Source organism: Argiope bruennichi, chromosome 6, assembly GCF_947563725.1.
Source record: "Argiope bruennichi chromosome 6, qqArgBrue1.1, whole genome shotgun sequence".
Classification (NCBI taxonomy): Eukaryota; Metazoa; Arthropoda; class Arachnida; order Araneae; family Araneidae; genus Argiope; species Argiope bruennichi.
Window position 1 is genome coordinate 97,680,187 of NC_079156.1, and position 22,416 is coordinate 97,702,602.

Sequence of the window (22,416 nt, forward strand, 5' to 3'; positions counted from 1 at the left end):
GACATATCATGCATATGGGTATGGTGTGCATTAAATATTTGGGTATGGATTTTATGATATTTTGTTGTGATAAACAGATGGTTGGGTGCCATTTTCGTCTCATGCTATTATAGTCAATATTTATGAGGTCTCTTCCATAATATATTCCGTAAACTTGGAAATCAAATACAATTCGGATTAATTTACATATTTAATTTCTTATACTCAGTTTTATAACAATTAAAGAAAAACTCGAAACATATGGTGAAAAATGAAATAATTAATTTCCTAAATGTAAGTCAATAATTAATAACAACTTTTATTCACACTAATGTTTTAGTTTCTGATTGATGGAGTTCAAGCCATAGTAACGATTTACCCATTTACCCATTTTTTGATTATGCTGTACAAAACACATGATTACCCTATTTGATCAAAATAGTGTACAATATCGATAACGATGTTGTTCCATATTCTGAATGAAGAACATTATCGTTAATACAACAACAGTGTTAGACAAATTTTTACCAATATAGAACGGCTCAAATTTTATTTTTAAATCATTTAACAAATTATGTCGCATATCAATGAACTATCTATCCACATATATTTTCAGAACAGGAAATCAGAAATTAAAATATGTTCAAAGACATAGGAAGAAATATAAAGAGTCGGTTTGTTTTAAGACTGTGAAAAGATGGGTAGGAAATCTTATAAAATATAACTGCATAAATGATAAAAGTAATAAATCTTTATGAATTAAACGAGCGTAAATAATTCTTAATAGGTTGTGAAATGTATAGAACTATTGATCAAATTAGCCAGCAGTCTATAAAATGTGATGAAAGTTTATCTGAGTCTTTAAGCACCAACTGAACATGACATTATTTACATTTGGCAAATAAGTTCAGTATCACAATTATGAGCAATGCTCTTTTCATTCTTAGTTGCGCACGCTTCACGGATGGATGACGAATCTATCTGAAAATCTGGAGTTATATTATTCATCGATGAATCTCCATCATCATTGCCAATTCATCTACGGAAATTTAATTGACTGGCACAAAAATCAAGTAGATCTTTGGTTTTGTGCCAACATTTTCCTTAACCAAAACTGACCGATATCTGTATATTTTTTTCACATTTTCTATCTTTCTATCTTTAAATTCAACATTTGAATAATAAATAGTGATGTAGATTGGTAATTTATTTTTTACATGGATAAATTGATAGAAACCTGACCTTAGAAACAATTACCAACATATATATATATATATATATATATATATATATATATATATATATATATATATATTATTTCATAGGCAGTAAAACTATAGAAAGAAAGAAGACTAACCAAATCCTTTTTTTTTCAATATGTGCGCTACCAACAACTTTGAACTAAAATTTCAGAAAAATTATAATATTTTAAATATTTGGCAATTATATTTAAACATATTATTATTATTCCTATTCCTATTATTTTTTCTTTTCTTTTACACAACTGTTGCTCGATAGCACCGTGAAAGTATTATGCACATTTTCGAGGTAAAATTTCAAACAAATTATCTCTTAAAAAGTTAAAAAATTAAAATAAAAACGGATTCGATTAAATTATGAATATAAAAATAAATTATTCCGAATCTTTTATTGGAAAAATTATATTTTCTTTTGCAACATTTTCGAAATTGCTCATCAGAAACCATCACGGAAAAAGTAAGTGAAAAATAACTTTATTGTAGGAAAATTAAATGATTGATTTATATCAAATAAAGCTGGTTAAGTAAAATTTAAAAAAAATTATTTTTGGTAAAATTTTATGAAGACACCTAAATTTGGAATTATATGCTTTTTTTTATTTTTTTAATATAATTTCACCAGAGTTTTTTTTGAAACAGTGATTTGACACAAATACTAGTTAAACTAGTTAAAATATCTACATTAAAATATTCAACTCTCGGGTGCATTAATCGCTTTATAAGTTCTGAATGGTTCACACTATTTGTCAATAGTTTAAGTTCTCGTAATTATTATTTCTGCCTTACAAATGGATTTTACATTTGATTGCAGATGAATTTTAATATTTTATAGAAATGAATCTCACATTACTGTAGTAGTTAACATAATTTTGGAAATAATGCCAAATGTAAGATCTTCCCTACCTCTAAAATTCATTTACGATATTTATTTATTTAATGAAAATCATTTGCGATTCAATAAGAAACTAGTATATAAACATTGGAAATGGCGAAGCATAAAATGAAAACTAATGATTTACTTTTGTAAAGGAAATAATGTTTTGAAAAATGTTTGAATGAATGATAAATAAATCTCAAAGCGAATTTTTGAAAATAAATTATAGATACGAAGTAACACATAAATAGCCGATATTTACAAAAGCAACAAACCTCATCATTCTGAAGTCTAATCAGTTTCTTATATATACTTTTGCATCTCTTTCTTTTGTTACGAGAGAGAAAGGAAAAAAAGTAGTCTAAAAAAAAACTTTATCAGATATAACATCAAAATCTTAAATACTGCTTTTTTTTGTTGTTTTTAAACTAATAAACATAATTTGAAATGAATTATAATTACTTATTAAAATTGCTGATCTCAAATGCTATAAATAACTTATTAAAGGTCACAAATTTTTTAAATCTCTTTAATTCAATTTCGAAGGTAGTTTCTACCAATTTCATTTACAACTTTATGTATAGCGATCAGAATTTGCAATTTATATTAAGGGTCAGATTAAAATGAACTGCTAGTTACCTGACCTCTGAAATCACACTTATGTAGACAAAAATAAAAATAGCCTGCAGAAACCTTGAAAACACTCTGAATGGAATATTTTGGAGAAAGTGAGTGATTTGACTTCAACTTTCCGATCTGAATTTAACACATAACCTTCTGATGGACCTGACATGAATGACGATTGGTAGGATGAAATAATTTGAATAATTTCCTTAACATGTGAATTGCAAATAGTTGTTGTGATATTTTTCGAGCATACCTTACCTTAGCCTTTATTTATTTTTTTAAATTAGTAATTAACTCATTAATTAAGCTGTCAACATGTTAAAAGTGTCATTTTTTAATTTCTACCGGGCGAGTATAAAAACAGCAGACATTTGACTGTTAAAGCATTAGCAACTTGAGCTAAATAATTCTTACAACCATCAACATGCTTGCAAAGGTAAGTTATTCTTTTCCAATTTTAAAATAAATCTATTGAAGAAAATTTCTTTACTTATGAATAATGTAATTTGATACATTTGTTAGTTTTAGTTAATTTAGAATAAGATTTAATTAGTTTAGAGTTAAAAGTAAAATAGTCATGTAATACGATTTTTCTTTATTTTTCGCCTTCGGTGCCTTTCATGAAATTTTAATGGTCAGGAAATCTAAACAATATCTTAATTTACTTGAATTTACTTTTACTATCTGAATTTACTTGTACTATCTGAATTTACTTGAATTTATTTGTACTATCTGAATTTACTTCTACTATCTGAATTTAATTGAATTTACTTGTACTATCTGAATTTACTTGTACTATCAAGCTTATTTATTTACTGTACTTTACTCACTTCTTTATACATGTATTTGCTTACTTCTTTCTTAATGTATTTGCTTACTAACAAAATCAGATAGTGAGAAACGACAAATACAGCTCGCTATTCTAATTTGCATCATATGAATGTGTTTTGGTTGAAAGACGTAGGAACTATAAAAGGTAAAATTGAGCGACTAAGAGTAAGAAGAAATTTCATATGCTAATCATTTAAAATAACTACATTATGAGAATATTAGTCTGTCTCAATTATTAGAAATTCATTGATTTAGTTCTGTATTCTGTAAAATTCATTAACTTGAATTAGTATGCCTAAAATATGTCTTCAATTGTTATTAATAGAACTATAAACTGCCTTTTAAAAATACATATAGTAAATCTGAAAATAATATTACACATGTCAATTTAATGCTAATAATCTTTAAAAAATTTATCTGTACTAATGACGCATTGATTACTTTTATCAAAGTATTTGTATGCTATACATCATTATGTGATTCATTTAGTATTTAATACTTTATATTGAGCTTCGCATGGCATTTTTTTTTGTAAAATCGTAAATAAAATTCTATTCTATGGTTCATATCAAGTTATAAGCGAAATCGATTTGAATTGCAAACGCGGGATCCAATAGGAGAAAAATGCATGGGAGTCTGAAGCTCTAAGTACAACTTTATTTCTAATGCCATATGCAGGTATAGCCACATGCTAATATTTAGTTATAAAAAAACAAACTTTTGTGTCCTTGTATGTAAAATTATGTTTTTTGAGCTATGACACTTATAATAGATAAACTTAAAGAACAAAACCTTATCTAAATATAAAATTTGATCCAAATCGTTAGAGATACGCGAAATAAATTTATATATATATATATATATATATACACACACACAAGAATTGCTTGTTTAAAGTTATAAGATTTAAAATATATTTCAACATACATTTGTATGATTGCAACTTTTTAATTGTGAACTTAGTTAGTTCTAAGAAGAAATTCAGATAATGTTGCTTTTCACATTGTAAAGATATTTAGCTTTGTCGATTTATAATCCACGTCCAAAAATAAATAAAATTTTATATATTTCATTAATGAATTCGATTTACTTTTGCTTATTCTCTGCTTCTGATACTTTAAGGAAAGTTTAAAGAATTTTCTTGCAGTAAAACGTATAAAATCATACGCTCTGTAACAAATTAATTTTCTGCTTTAAACATACAAAGTTTTAAAAATGGCTATTAAGAAACATAAACAATTTAATTGATTTGAAATTAAAATGAAAAAAAATTACTTTTTTACTAGCTTTTCTTTATATAACAAATCCTTGAATAATTCATTGTTCCTGCTCTTTTTCAAAAGTGTTATTTAATTTTAGCAGTAAATGCAGTAAACTATAGCAATATGTGAGTTCTAAATTTAAAATTTATACTTGTAGTTAAATGCTATTTTTAGATTTATTTTTTTTATATTGAAGTTTCTATTTTTTGGCACAAATAATGATTAAAAAAGAAAACTACTTGATAAATGTCATTCGGAAAAATTTTAGAAATCAAAGAATCTCATCGTGCTTTATATTGAGGTAACCGTTTCATTAGCATTTCCATATTTGAAAATTCATTTTTGTCCAACCTATTATTTAAATAAGGCAGCTTATTAAAGGAACAGTTAAAAGCAAAGCTTGATATTAACAATTCAGTTATGTGACAGCTTTACAAAGAAAAGCAAAAGGATGAGCAGGGCAAATCTTAAAAGAATACCTTACATAAAAAATTATTGCATTCTTCTGCAGTACAGATAATTGAATGAATTGAAATTTAATTAAATTAAAGCCCTTCTAATAAGTGGTTACTATAGCATTCATTAATTTTTTTCATAAATGAACTTAATGAATTGGAAATAATTAATTCATTAATTTCTATTTTATTTCATTGGCCAAATACAAGAAATTAATACTCATATCATACAGAAATCTTCTGCAATATATCGCAATAAATATAACCATAAATAAAGTAAAATATATTAGAGAAAAAGAATGGCATACATTTTGCTTTAATTTCAAATATAATATTGAACTTTGGGAAGCAATAATCATATTTAAGCTATAGGAATATCCTACCAAATATGACAACTGGGTATTTTAATCTAATGCGACGAGACATATATATATATATATATAGTGCATTATATTGATATCTTCACTGGCTGCTATTTTTGATATAAAAGTGTTTGACATCTGATGTAATGCTGGCAGAGCTGTGACTTGTTTATTAAATGTTTTGATTTAACATTGATATGACTTGGTGCGAGCTATTGCATAGTAACTGTCTTGTTTAAAGTCTCGACAATTTTTCTCTCGTACATGTACACCTTCCTCTGGTTTTACTGCTCATGGTTTACTCAGTTAAATGGTTAATATATTATTAAATCTTTCATAAAGGAATTTATTAAAATGGAAATAATTAAGCAATAAAATCCATTTTCATATCACTGGCCAAGTATGAAAAATTATTACTTATAACATATAATAATCTTCAACAATATATCACAGAAAATATAGTCATCATAAAAGTAAAATATATTAGAGGAAAAGAATGGCATACATTCCAATGGCATATTTCGAATATAAAAGAATTGAATTCTGGGAAGCATTAATCAGAACTAAGAAATAGAGATTTTCCAAAATAATTCCGCATTTACCAACTTTAATATCTTTTCATTTACTTTTTCATTATTAGAACTTACTAATAGAATATAAAAATTTTCTTATGTCTTCTGGCACTTCAGGTTTTTGTCTTACTCGTCGTTTTGGTGGCTGTTCATGGCCAAAGATTGGGATCACACTTAGCTGCAGGTGGATATGCTGGAAATGGAGCTCATGGTGGTAGAGGAATCGGCGGACATGGAAGTGGCGCCTCAGTTGCTTCAGGTCCCGTTGGACATGCTGGACGCGGTGCCATCAACAGTAGAGGAAGCGCTGGCTATGGAAGTGGCACCCATGTGGTAGCAGCCCCTGTCGGCCATTCTGGACAAGGAGTTGTCGGGGGTAGAGGAGTTGGTGGATCTGGAACTGGTGCTTCAAGGAACATTGGTGCTCCAGTTAGTTCCGTTAGAGGACATGCTGCTCACGGAAGAAGTCATTAATCTTTCGTCACTGTACTGCTCATAGTCAGAAAATAAATGCATTGTTTCAGAAATTTGTTTTTGGTGTTTTTCTCAAAGTATTGAAATTTTGCAGATGTTCCTCAAAATATTGAAATATTTCTGTTGGTGAATCAAAAAGATTTATTAGAATATAACATAACTATATTTTTAGCGTATCATATTTATATTTTTATTCGCAAGATAAATTAATTATTTATAGAACTATTTCTTGTTTATTTTATGATTAAAACTACAAGAAATCAAAATGCCATTTTACTTTCGGATTATAATCTTTTAATTTCATGGAGATTCAAATTCAATTCATTTCAAAAAACATTCTGAAAATTGAATAGTTTGATGAGAGATACCGTGATAGAAATTAAGCAAGATTTAGAGTGTTTATCTTTTCTTTACAGAAATGAATCGCGAATTCTAACTACATATAAAATTTCAGAGAATTCAAATTTTTTAACTGTCTGTAGAGGCAAGATAACTATACTTCACAAAATACAGTGTCTTGTACTTTGCGATATACAAAGTATAAATATCTAATATAAAGTACAATGCAAAATATTTTTACTTTATGATATCTTTTAGGCATAATTTTTTTTCTGTTGTATTAAGTTTCCAAGAGGAAGGTCATTTTTTTAAAATTTTCTATATCATGTGTTATATGATTATTTATATCATCAATATTTTCTGAAACAAGCGCTTCGTGATTGAAAAAAAAAATTGACTCTAAAAAAAAGCAATCAAATTGATTTATTTTACGCACGATTTTATTACATTTTAACCCTTTCTAGGGCCGTGGGAAGTATGCTTCCCACTAAATTTATCAATCTTTGTATGAATTTATGTAGTTTGGCATAAGTTCTCACAATTTTTTTTAGAAAGACAGAAACTTAGATGCTTTAGTTTTTTATCTCACACAAAATGATGTGCCTTGATTTGATAATTATTAATTAACCAAATTAATTAATTAACCAAATTAAATTTATCTAATAAGTTAAATGAATCCCTTTTCTTATTTTAATTTCACGCCTAAAAATATTTTAACATAATATGACTAGAAAAAAATGGCCCTTTAAAGGGTTAATTGATAACTTGAAACACCTATAAATATTTAAGTCAGGTTCGTAAACATGTATCGTTTCTGTGAATGTTTCTGATAGAACTTCTAAATAAAAAGTGTTTCTTGTTTTCTTTATGCAGTTAATTGTATTGCTTTCATATAACAGTAATTTTTAATAAAATCACATTCCAAACTCTCTTTATTTAAGTGATTGCGCTATTGGGTATCGCGTATACATGCAAAAGAGTGTATCGACCGACAGACTCTTTGACCAATTTGATTTAAAATTTGATATGCATCTACATTTCAGAACCTAAATGTGTGCACCAAGTTTTATCCATCTAGATCTTTACATACTGCAATTATCGTGCTTACCTATACTCAGACAACTGGACAGGCAGAATTTCTATGAATAGATTTCATTTAATATTTTATGGAAACCTACAAATTTGGTGAAAACATCATATACCAAATTTCATTCCCCTAACTCAAAGCATTTTAATTCACTTTGTTCACACACAGTCAGGTATTATCCATAAATGCGTTTTTCTGATTTTGGGAGATATGGAACTTGGAGATTCATCAAAATCACGAATTCGAATTTTTTGACGATTTCAGTACTTTTCCTCCGTATATGATTTATTACGTTATTTGATTGAAACCAAATGATTGGACTAAAATAATAAAAAAAATAATCTTGGTATAGAATACAAAAACTTATTGCCCCCAAAAGATAGAAATTTATAGATTAAAATATTTTTTGCTACAATACGTCTTCCTTTTACACATAAACTGATGATAAAATTATATGAATCGATTTTTTACAAATCATACAATGAATCAACAATCGATTGACCAAATGATTGGACTAAAAAAATAAAAAAAAAATAATCTTGGTATAGAATACTAAGCTAAAAACAAAAACATATTGCTCAAAAAAGAAAAAAAAATTATAGATCAAAATGATTTTTGCTACAATACGTCTTCCTTTTTCACATAAACTGATGATAAAATTATATGAATCGATTTTTTACAAATCATGCAGGAAATCAACAATCGATTAACCAAATGATTGGACTAAAAAAATAATAAAAATTATCCTGGTATAGAATACTAAGCTAAAAACAAAAACTTATTGCTCAAAAAAGGAAAAAGTATAGATAAAAAGGATTTTAGCTACAATACGTCCTTTTACACATAAACAGATGATAAAATTATATGAATTGATTGTTTACAAATCATATAGTGAATTAAAATAACAATCGATTGACCAAATGATTGGACTAAAAAAATAAAAAATAAACCTGGTATAGAATGCCAAGCTAAAAACAAAAACTTATTGCCCACAAAAGAAAGAAATCTTTAGTTTAAAATGATTTTTGCTACAATGCGTCTTCCTTTACACATAAACTGATAATAAAATTATATGAATCGATTGTTTACAATTCATACAGTGAATTCAAATAACAATCGATTGACCTTCACAATCGATTTTCTTAAAAAAAAATGTAAAAAACTTTGAGATCCTTGAATGCGGAATGATTAGAGAACATGTGCCGTTAATTTAGTGGGCAGTTGTGACAGGTTTTCAAAATAAATATATGCTTACTATTATCTATAAATAAATAACCTTCGAAAAGACAAGGTACAAATCATAAAGATCCATAAAAAAGTGACTAAATTTATTTCTGTATTCTTTTCTGTACAATCAGTAAAGAATAAAATTGTTTACAGTTGGAAATAATTGCTTCAGATACGGTCGGTTAAAAATAAACTATATCGCGTTCTTCAAGTTTTGTTCTTTAAAACTGGTTTTAGCATACTTATTCTGTCCATAACTTGCTGGTATGCTCAATTTTATTTTGATTTTGCATAGTATAAAAGTAAAGGGATCCCGAAGTGTAAACATTACATCTTCGTAACTAGAGTGTTTTGTATAAGCTCCAATATGTTAGCTAGGGTAAGTTGAGTCTTTTCATAGCGCAACGAATTAAGTTAATATATTTATCGATATACTAAAAAGTATTTTAGTGAGATTTAAAATAAAGTAACCGCCTTTGTTGTCTAGCTTGTTCAATTAAATATTTAAACTGTTAACATGGTAAACATTTATTTAAAAATATCTCTTTGTCATTCGATAAGATTAAAAATTATGAATTTAGTGAAGTACAAACAATTGCATAATAAATTAGAGAGTTTATATACTTATATACTTCTAAATAAAAGCCGATATAAAAATCTTCACTCTGAATTGATTCAAAGAAAGCAATTTAGTAATGAGACTTTGGAAAAATATATGTAGACCTTGTCATATATTTGAGCTATGAAGATCAAAAGAGATGGAAATGGCGGTGTTATTTTTATTTCCTTATCTTTACGACTTCAAATAAATTAAATTGTGCGAATCTTATTAAGAGGAACATTTTTTTTCTTTTATTTTAAAAGTTTCCTCACAGCTGCATTTGCTAAGAAGTTCGGACCGAAACTGATTTTTAGCTCTGACTCTCCTAACTAAAGAATTGTTTGAATACAAGTGAAAGAAAGTTAAACGCCTTAAAGAAAATTAATAAAATAAAAATAAAAGAGGAAAAATATTTCCTGGCAACAGTACATAAAAGTGATTAGCCTTGAAAAATACCAGAAGCTGCATGTACTTTATTTCTTTTGTATGTATTCGATTATATTTTTTATTTTATAAGCGTGAGAGCGTGCTTGGTATGATTTTATTACACTTTTTAAAATTAATGGATTATATATATGTATATGAGCAAAAATCTTCTTAATCATTAGGATTAAATGTTTGATATTTTGTTTCTTGGTTTTCAGACTTCTTTACATTTCATGATTAAATGTTTTTCGAACAAATTTAGTGCTTGCTATTTTTATTTTATGACGATTTTTAAGACTCCGAATAAAAAAAAAATTAATAAACAAACGTCATTTGTCTTGTGAAGGCGCAAAATTGGATTTTGCTCCGATTTTAAACTATATTTTGCAAAATTTATTTTTATTATTTAAAAAAATTATTATTATTTTGTAAATTATTAAAATTTGCAAAATTTATTGTTATTTATTAAAAAAATAAAGAATAATTTTTCCACAAATTTCTATATTTTTTTATGAAATAAATATAAAATTGCTAATTTAAATGCATTTTTTAAAATTAACTCGTTGATCTAGACGCTTTCTTTATATGATTGTTCAATAGTCTGATGTATGTACTTTAGTAAGAATTATACTTTATTAAAAGAATGATAATCTTTATAACTTCAACAACTTTAGATAATGTTTATAACTTCATCTTTATGACTTCGTGTGTTAAAAAAACTGATGTTGTATTCCTTTCAATTACATTAATATTTACAAATGAATAAAAAATTGCGACAGAAAAAAACGCAATTCAATGTTAATTAATTAAACAATATTTTTTCCAGTTTAATTGAAAAATCAACGATAATTTTTTAATTGTGTCATAAAATATTACCAGATGTATTTTTTTAAAGAAAAATAATGAGAATACTAATTTCTTCAAATATATTAAAAATGCAAAAAATAACTTTTTAGTATAACCACCTAATATAATATTTAGCATTTGCTTAATAATGTCATTTCTTTTCCATAATATATATTAAATTTGAAATTAAGCTGATTGTATGTTATTTTTATAACATCATTTACTTCAATAATCATTTTACAGTAAATACTGAACTGTTCAATTCCAATAAAGTCATTATCTATATTTGCTTCAGTATATAATATCTTATTGTTTTTGCCCATGGATTGAAAGGAATTTTAAAGCATTAATTTAGATTGACTTTGTCTTCTAGTTGGACGAGAAGAATTTTTAATTTTTATTTGAATGCCATAGTAAGTATGAACCTGAAATATTTATTATCACAATGAAATTATTTTGAATTTCTCAAAATAATTTCGAGAAAATTGTTGCCGATTACATATCAAATTAAATTTGAAAACTTTCCTAACAATAGAGAAAATTTGCGCGTGGAAATTAAATCAATATCATTAAAGTGGTATTTTAAAGTTGGGAAAAATATTCAGTCTCTCTTCGGTGGAATTTTAAGAAGTTACTACTAAAGAGCACCCAAGAACTTGGATAATTTTAATTATCTTTTGAAGCTTCAAAAGTCGATATTGATCTTATTGTTTTGAAATTTTTTGCATTCACTTCTCCATTTTCAAATAAATGTGAAATCTGTATAAATCGATAGAGGTCTAAAAAACACTTTTATTGATTTGAATTCTATGTTATGTTAATCAGCAAATCATAATACTGATAGCTATTCCAGCAGGATGTTCGTTTTCGTAAATAATTAAATATAATCTTTATTAAGGTAATTTTAGACAAAATAAAATATTTTGCTGTTTAATAAGATATTTCTATTCTAATAAGCTATTTAAAGGTGCTTGTTTTGTTTGGATTTTGCAATAAATTAATGAATACTTTATATAAAGGAATACATTGCTTTTATAGCATTAGAATGGTTAAGTAAAATGAATGGCTTATGGAAAATGAATCGAATTTATTTTAATTTTCTTTCTTTGTAATTATTCTGATAGGTTGCTACTATTGAATTATAATTAGATAATTTTATTTAATTCTCTAATCTGTGGAACTGACTTTTTCTGTTTTATATCTTCAGACCAAAAGTATATACGTATTTATATGCAAATATTCTTTTCTCAAACATTCATAGAGGAAGTATTCCCACTGTTTCCAAATGTAATAATAAAAATGTTCCGTTAAATGGGTTTATAAAAATTTTCCATTAAATGTCTTCTTTCTTTATTTTTTTTAATATAAAAGTTGTACAGTCAAAGTAATTGATTGTTAATGCTGTAAAGAATATTATAGTTGTCCCAGGTTTCTAATATATTTTTATGAATTTGTATTCCTGAATTCATTTGTATTTTCCAGAAATTTTAGCTAAAATAAAGTGTATTAAACGTGCTTTACTAATAATTTTAAAATCCATTATTCCTAGAATTCTGAGTCAATCCTCTTCTCTTAATACTCTCCTCTTAATACATTCACAATTACAAGATTCGTCCCAAAATAGATCTCGTGCTGCTTTGAGATAGTGTGCAGATAAAATTACTAAACTAACTAACGTTTTTCTTCTTTTGAAATACATGAAACAACAATTCCAATGTTTTGTTAAAACAATAAATGTTCAGATCATTTTCTAAGACTTAAAAATTTCATAAAACTGATTAATGCAAAATAATTTTTCAAAATCTTTTACCAAAATCAATTTTAAAACGACAATTTTTTTTTTCTCCATCTTTCCCTTTTTTCAAAACCTATTGTAATTGCATGAAATACTTTTCTTTTTTCAAATTTCAATTTTTTGGCTTCTTTAGTGATGTTGAAATCAAAGTCAAAATGGAATTTTTTTAGCAGTAAAAAATGCAGCATTAACAGCATTGGCATGACAATTAAAATAATTGAACAATCAGAACATCGAAATGAACGTCTGAAGCGAATTTCAGAATTAATCACGAATTATTCTAATATGATGATTGAAGCTTTTATATCTGCGTATGTTTATAATATACTAATTAATGGATTACAAATAAAGTGTTGTATTGTCGCAGTGGCATAACGAGCCAAATCAGCACATGAGCAACATAACGAATAAACTTCTAAAGTAAAGTTGACGATTGTGTCAATGTCTATATTTAAATCAATTAAAATTGACATTTACAGTTTTAAGGTATATATTTTATATTAGCATTAAGATTCAAAATGAGATTCCAATAAATTAATATTGGTAAATTTTTCTTATATCAGAATGCTCATATAGGCAATAACTTTTTTTAAATAATACGCATTTCGCTATTATGCATATTGACCATTAACTGATATGCATACTCATTATTTTAAAGGAACTTCAACAAAATATGTATATACATATGCTGGTACCAGATGTTCGTTTATTCTAACCTAGTTCATATTCTAAGCTGAATTCTTATGTTCAAAATCTTTTAATGCAGTTTCAAGATAATCAATACTCTTTCACTCACTCTGAAACTTTATTCTGAACGATGTCTGTGGCAGATTTAAAATTACTTTCCCTTTTTTACAAGCTTATATGCCGGTCAGTCCAGTTTCAGTTTACACACATGTTGACAAAACTACATTGTCACTGGCAATCATATGAATATTTAAGACGGTAAAGAAATTGCAAAACTTCGTGGCGCTTAAAAATATTAATGAAAAAACTTCTTTTTCAATTTAAACTTTATAAAGAAAATCAACTATTTTTCAAAATGCTGCAAGTGAACTTAATATTTTCCCACTGATGACTATTTAGCTCAATGTATTACCTTATTTAATACCTTAAAATTAATGGGTACCCCTTAGTGGTGATTAAATTGATCAATTCATCATTATTACAAACAAGTTACAATTGATAATTATTATAAAAGGTGGAGGTTACAATTGATAATTATTATAAACAGTGGAGGTTACAAATGATCATTCTTATAAGCGATCTTATTTACTCTTCTTTTTCTTTTGATTCCAGATCATCGTCTTCTGTGTCATTTTGGCAATTGTCTATAGTTCTCCTGTTGGAGGACAGCGTGGAGGGTGGTGGGCCCCCGAAGGTGCAACTGGGGCTTTTGGAGCCCAAGGCCCTGTTCTACCCCCTAGTGGTACATATTCAAGCGGTGGAGGTATGGCCTCTGGAAGTGGTGGTCACAGATGGGGTTGAGATAGTGATTATCATCAGAGCTGCTGATCTTGCTGATATGGGCATTGGAAAAAAGCTGTTAGAAGCTTCATGCATTTAATTCTTTGTAATCAGATAAATAAATTATTTGCAGCATTTCTTCAATATATTTCTTTTAATCAGTTAAACTATTGTATTTCTTATTTCACTGTGGTAAAAATAAAATTTTTGATAACATGATTTAAATGAGAAAAAAAGATTCATTTAATCATTTATTTAACTAAGCTCAATCTTTACAATTGTTTATTTATTAAACTAAATAAAAATCACAATAAAATGAAATAAAATAAAAAAGTTTTATTTTCTTATACTAAATAAGACATATTGATCTTTATAATGTTTGATACCTAGATAGTTTTCAATGCGTATTATACTATATGCGTCATATCATGTTGTTCAATCTCTATAAAATTTGATACCTAAATAGTTCTCAATGCTTCTTTTACTAGATAGGAACATATCATATGGTTCACCATCAATCTATATAAAATTTGATACTTAAATAGCTCTCAATACCATTTTTTCAGATGTATGAGAAAGAAAGTTGATTTTTTTTTACCTTAAAGATTGTTTCAGTTTTTGAAATAAAATGAAAATTATTTCAAATTTGATTGGAAAGATAGTTTAAAAAGTTTGTTAATTCAATAATCTATTAATTGTATATATTTTCATTTTTCATTAACCAAAGAAGGATTATAAAAGTTTGGTAAGAAAAAAATTCAAAGAACTTTTCATTACCGATAATCCTGATCATAATTTTTTTAGTTTATTTTTTGTAGTATTTTCTTATTTTAATCCATATTATTCCACTATAATTTTAATCTCATATTAGTATTGAAAATACTAATATGAGATTTAAATTTTCAGTTTCTTCCGCAGTATCTAAATATTTCTACTTAGAGATTCTGCTTTAAATTTCTTTTTAACTCTGAAAATTTAATAAGTAATACAAAAATTATAGTGTTTTTATATTAGGAATCCGAATTTGTATCTTAATATTTTATGAGATCGAACAAATGCGACAGAATATTTTAAATAATTCTTATAAAACACATTGACCAATTTAATTTAATTTGTTTATTTGCAATCAAAATGTTCTTCCGGATACTTAGAGACTTTTCATATTATAATTTTTTTTTCAGTAAAAACCTTCCATCGGAAAATTTTCCTTCAACATTTTACAGAAAAATTTCATTAACTATGCTGCCTTCTATTTAATCATTGAAAAAAAAAGAAGTGGTATGATGAAAAATAATTATAATTCTGAAAATGTTGTACAGATTGTATTTTACAACTGACTAAATAAAAATAACTGACTAAAAATTTTATGAAAAAAATTTAACTATCTGCCTCTCTCTCTGCATTTTATGAATCGTTAGTTGCCAAAAGCAACACTGAATTCATTATAATTCGTTTGTTTAAATATTTTAAGTATTTATTCATGAAATGCAAATTAATAATCTTAGTAGTTTACAGTTTGTAGTTTTAAATAGCAATTAATCAGTTAAAGGTCAAATTCTGACTATCAGAAATTCAACTAATAGAAAAAAGACATTATAAATAATATATAAAAAAATATCGTCTTGATATATATGTATTTAATAATCTATCATATTTATTCCAATAAATCTTTATATTTGATTACATTAATCAATAAATAATACATTATTAATGCATGATTACATTAAATAAAAATGCCATATTTTTTAGCACATTAATTAATAAATGATACACAATTACGTTACATAAAAATACAATACTTTCTGGAATATTAATTAATAAATAATACAGAAAAAATGCTTTTTAAAAACTTATTCTACCTACATGATTTTTTTTAATGATTGAACAGAAAAGTTGAATTTTTTTTATATCAAAAACTTAAAGCTCAAAACAGAATTATTAAATATAGTAATATCGGTAGAAATAATTTTTTTGAAGATTAATGTTAATATCATAATGTAATTTTTTTGCAAACGCAGAAACGTTTTCATCTTTTGATGAAATTTATAATATCATAACTCTCATAGCGTATTGTTCTCAATACCACAGGCTTTTGTAATTTTCTTTTATCTGTATATTCCTATTCAAAAAAAATTCCAATTACGTTTCAGATGTACTCATGGTTGAATGAAAAAGAAACATTTCTTCTTGTATACCTTGTAATGCATAAGATACTGTTCATTCTGGGATTCGAAAACAATCCTCGCTTTTGCACATGCGTCAGGACATTCTTTAGTCAAAATTTTTAGTCAAAATAGGGGTGAAAGTAAAATAAATAAATAAATAAAAGGAGGAAGTTTTTACATTTAACAGTAAGAGAACTTAGATTACATACTAACTTCGACGGTGCAAAAACTGTGGATAATTTGTAATATTGTTGGTAAAAGTACAAATTCACAATCAAATATTTTAGAAAAATTCTTATTTATTGTAAAGGGACTAAATGTTAAATTATGATGAATAATTAGAAGATTTCTTTTCTTAAAATTTGGTAATTAGCTTTTTTACACAATAATAATAAATTTTTTTGTCATTGAATTATTTGATAACACTTTGAGATTAACAAATAGACACATTTTATGATATTATACAAAATATTTTTCGTGCCATTGATGAAAGCTGTTTTCCAATTGAACTCTCCATATAAGCAACCAATACGTACTACTTTCGAGTTAAAATAAAACAATACAGAAGAAAATAACACAACACTCACATAAGAGATAAAAAAAAAAAAATTAATGGAGCGGAAATCAAAGTTGAAGAATTCCAGAAATGCTTATATTCTTTCGCGTCTCACTCCTTGGCGAGGTAGAATCGTCGAAATGTAGTAGTCTTGAATACTGAATGTAGTACTGAAACTAAAAGTATATCCCGTTTCATTATTGAAAATATTATGGAATCCTGTTATCGAAATGCCTTGGAATTCACTAAATGATCACTTCTATTAGATGGAATCAATATTAAATTAAAAGTATGGTTTATTGAATTCTAATGCTAGAAAAATTGAATTCTAAATTAAATTAAATTCTAATGCTAGAGATTCATAATAAAGTGCCAATCAATTAGAACGTATTTTCTGGAGGAAAAAGAAATTGCCCTATTTTTTTGGCAACAGGCAAACCATTATGGAAATATGCTTTCATGCTTCAAAAACAAGTGTTCTAAAAATAATTGTACTATTACTTCTCTCAGGAAAAATTAAATAAATAAATAAAATAAAATTTTTAAAAATGAATGCGTGTTTTCAATATTCAAGTAAGAGAATCAATCTTAAACCAGTTTCTAAATATCTTATTAAAATCTTTTGATACAATTTATGTTAAATTCTTTGTTCCATGTATTATTAACAAACAAAAACACAATATAGGATCATTTCAAATTTTATTTCAAGTTTTAAAAACAAAGCGAAAACCTGATGTTACCTTGTTAAACAGCATTTAGTAAAATGATTCTATCATCAAAATGAAAAATAACCTGTTAGTTAAAGCGTTGGTTTTAAAGCTGTCCGGATGTTATTTTTTTCGCCCACAAGTGCTTTATTACTAAAAGGAATGACCTTGCAATGCAGAATAAAACACTGCTTCATACACCTACAACTCGAATCAAGACTATTGATTCCTTAAACACTTAAGGTAGGTATTAAACAAGCATGTCTTAAAAGCTACACCTGTTGAACGTTGCGTCATAATAATAACTAGTTTGGTTTGTTAGAATAAGGAAAAATTAAGCAAAAAATTTTCTGAATAATTCTCGGAATGATCTCCATTTTGGGTGGGGTAAAAGAAAATCAACAATTACATGTGCTTAATCTCCATGTTTATACTAAAAATGAAATAAATTCTCTTTAGATGGAATACAATATTAAGTCATTGTTTTTACGCACGAAAACTTTGACCGTTTATTGATTGCGATAAATCAGATTGACTGCAATATAATATAAGTAACCTTGATTTTTTTTCCAGTATATTCTAATAGCCAATAAATTTAATTTCTTGGAATCAGCAACTGAACGCAGATCAATATCACATAAAAAGAAATTCATAAATTCTTTTGTGCAATTCATTTTCAAGCCCCCCTCCCCTCTTCTTTTTGGCAATATATCTCCTTTAAGTATTTTAATCACTAATGTCATTGTAATTTATTTTCATATTTTAATCTGTTTTTGTATAAGGATGAAACCAAATTTTCCTTACTTAGCATGGTTAATACTCTGTAAAACGCTAAAAAAAAAAAAAAAAACCTTTGCAATGATACGAGTTTTATCTGGTAATAATAAAAATCCTTCTAATTACGAAATCGCCTCTAGAGACCACTAAATGAAAGCATTCCATTGTTATCAAAATGCCGCCATCCATGCAAAGAAAGTGTTCTTTGTTTGGAATATGCCAAAACATTTTGGTTTATAGTCTTTTAAAGACATTTTTGCAAAATATTTCATAAAGAACCACTGCATCGTCACAACATCGAACTGTCGGTGAAGCAGTTTTAGCTGTTTATGTAAGAAATCCCCAGATCTAACCCCTTACGATTTAGAATTTTCTTGAAGACAAAATATTCGTGTCTACTCTTTACCAGGATTTATCGCAACTGAAGCAACAGATAACTAGTGCGCTGGACTCCTTCATAAAGGATATTCTATCACGAGTGGGGCAGGAACTGGCAAATCGCTTATATATTTGCCAAGCACACATAGAATAGAGATGCACACATAGAATAAATACAGAAACTTGTATCAATGTAGTTTCATAATAAACTTTATTTATCAAAACAAAATAATTAAAATGTTCACAGTTTACTTTAATTCATTCTCATTCAGTATGAATTCCCATGTATATGCATTCGTGATATCAGTTTGCGACTCAAAATATCGAATATCATCATCAGCACTTTCGCGCTACATTTCGCATAAATCAAATACAAAAAAAGGAGGGGATTTATAAATTTTAAAGTTACAAATAACAGATTCATGATTTTTCAGAAAATACCAAAGATGTTATTCAAAATCTGGATTCCAAGAAAGGAATTATGGCCTGCGGATGTATGAACTGGGACCCTTTATCCCAATTCATAGCAAGCTGAACGATTCATATCCCAATTCATAGCAAGCCAATTCCTATTCCACCATTCTAGCCAATAATGGGCTTCCTACTCTGAGGCAATTTTACGATTTGAATCGTTGTCATTTATAGCATGACAACGCCACTTGTCATGTTACGAGGTCCACTATGGATTGGTATGATGATAGCAGGGAAAATAGATTGGACTGGCCTGCCCAGTGTCCAGACTTGAATCTTATTGAAGACTTCTGGGACAATTTGGATCGCCGAATTAGGAGGTGCAGTAACCATCCAAAATCAGTGAAAGAACTTGCCTATCTTCTCCAAACCGAGCGGAAGAAAATATCACTGTCCATCATCCAAATACTTATGGAAAGTATTCCCGGAGAGTTAAGATTGTAATTACCTGAGATGTAGGCTCTATCTACTATTGGATCTGAACAAATTATGCTTATCTCTTTTATCACAGATGTTCAATTACTTATTGGTAAATAGTGTAGTTTGACAATGACGAGTTAATGTCTGACTTTCGTCTTCGAGATGGTACGTATGCTTTTACCGAGAAGGGCAGGACTTAATCTTTTGCTAAAATCATTTTCAAACAATTAACTTATTCTGTTGCATAACTTCGGACGAAGAAACGTGTTCCTAATCTGATATCATCAGTATATATTGCTTGTATATTATTTGATATCACGTAAATTTTACTGTGCTTTTTTCTTACGTGAGCGAAGTGTTATATCAAATATTTACCTTACCATACTTGAGGTGTGGTTAATACCAAGATAGATACTGATTCCACGGATTATATCTTTAAGCAAGATGGCGTGAAAGTTCAATGGACCACCGCCTAGATATTGTCCGCGTGACCGAGGGAAGTCACATAGTACATCTGTGACGTATGTATACAAAATTGTGAAGTTCCGTCTATATTCTGTATTAATTTTATCGCTAAATTCTTTTTCAGTAAATAGTTACAGCCGTCTGTATTAGCTATATTCATTTTGAATTATCCTGTATTTATAAGGCTCAAGATGCTTGTAGAAACTTCATGACAACTGCGTATTCAAAACCAAGAACACCAGATCGTTCGACGAGACTACCATATCCTGCCTGGAGCAGAAATTGTAGGACTGCAATAGCTGATACAGCATTAGTAAAAGAATCAGCGATGACTTAGGTGCAAAGGCAATGATTTTCTATTTCAGTCTTGGAGCTCGGAGGAATGATTTCTCCATTCTTGATGTCATAACCATAAGCATTATTACTAAAAATGTAAAATATTCAATAGAAATATATAAAATTCATTAAAAATATCTTAAAATGCTCCATTTTATTATACATGCATACTTACTTTATGTAAAATAAAATGAAGCATTTTAAGTAAATCCTCAATAGTTGCCTAATTTTTATAAGATGACCCTCCCCCAAATTTTTGTTAGCTATTTAATGTTATAATTGCACAAAAATTTGACTTCATAATTTTGAAATTATGATTGTAAATTGCTCAAATCCTATAAGTCAATTATTTATAATATTTTATTTAATTTTAAGGTTTAAATTATATTAAATATGAGTTGTTCTATATGTAAACAAATTTTTAATCTTGAATTTTGTCAACAAAAAACTTGCGCCTTTTTTATTAAATTTTGGAAAATATTTAGTGATAAATTTATTTTATTTTTGTGAATTTTTACCTTTATTTTTATACTCAATTTTATTAAATCAAATTACCTATTGAAAATATTTTATGTTTTATAATGTAACTTTTTTTTTCTATATTTAAAAGTTATTATATTATTAATAATTTTCTTTTTAATTTTATAAACTTTAGTGCCAAAATTAGCATTGTTACTAAGAAGATATTTTGTTTTGTTTATGTTACATTTTTCTCAGCATTATTCTTCATCTATATGCATGAAACATTTATGTGAGACCAAAATTAGGCCGAATTTTGTAATTTTCATTTGGCAACAGTTTGTACTTTTAAATTGTTGACATTCTTGTCACGGCAAAAAATCTCAAAATAACGTGTGTTTTATTTTTTTAATTGTACGAAAAAGTTAATATGTCTAGAAATTCCGATTATAAATCGAAACCATCGAAAACAAGATAAGCTAAACTAATGAATCATTCATCAGACGATTCAGTCAGAATGAACGAAGTAGAGGTATAAAGCATTTTTCTATGCCAGCAATGTTTCTGATTTACAAGAGTATTGTTATTTCCCGTCTCCAATTAATTTCCCCATTTTCAAGTATATTTAACCATTTTAAAATGTGAAGTCATTGTCTCTAAAGTATAATTTACTATAATTTGATAAATATTTATGTCATCTTTTTGTGATTAAATAAAATTAATCAGAGTTCATTCATATGAATTAAATTAATCCTACAAATATTGTTATGTTCTTCGGTGATTATTTCTTTGCTATTAACGCTATGGTGACCAATTTTAATGAAATACATCTCATCAAAACAAGACGAAAGACGTAAATTCAATTTTGATTTTTAAACATTTTAAAATTGGATGCTTTCTAACATTTACGTACAGCAAACATATTTACATATATTTCTCCTACCAGATAATTTTAATTCTAAAAATTGATGAATTATTTTTTAATAATTGATGAAAAATTAATGTTCGCAATTCATACAATTGAAATAATTTTACTTTTACTAATGAATGTACTTATAGCTTCTTATTATGAACATTGCCAGTTGTTATTTCGTACCAGTGGAAAAATGTTAAGCTCCGCCCATCGTTACAGACGGCACTGAATAATTATATATGCTGATTAATAAAGCAACATTAAATATAGATTTCTTCTGAGATCA

The 22,416-nt window shown here is 27.0% G+C and overlaps 1 protein-coding gene and 1 long non-coding RNA gene across 2 annotated transcripts; both read left to right on the plus strand.

Moving 5' to 3' along the window:
• The first annotated feature begins 3,122 nt into the window (after window positions 1-3,122).
• Window positions 3,123-6,748, plus strand: LOC129973045 (uncharacterized). Its single transcript, XM_056087402.1, has 2 exons — window positions 3,123-3,175; window positions 6,339-6,748. Exons 1-2 carry the CDS (start codon window positions 3,164-3,166, stop codon window positions 6,693-6,695), a joined length of 369 nt encoding a protein of 122 aa, XP_055943377.1. The 5' UTR covers window positions 3,123-3,163; the 3' UTR covers window positions 6,696-6,748.
• A 2,803-nt stretch (window positions 6,749-9,551) lies between these two features.
• Window positions 9,552-14,627, plus strand: LOC129972688 (uncharacterized). The gene is made up of 2 exons (XR_008784886.1): window positions 9,552-9,727; window positions 14,316-14,627. It is a non-coding gene; the product is annotated as an uncharacterized LOC129972688 (long non-coding RNA).
• The last annotated feature ends 7,789 nt before the right edge of the window (window positions 14,628-22,416 follow it).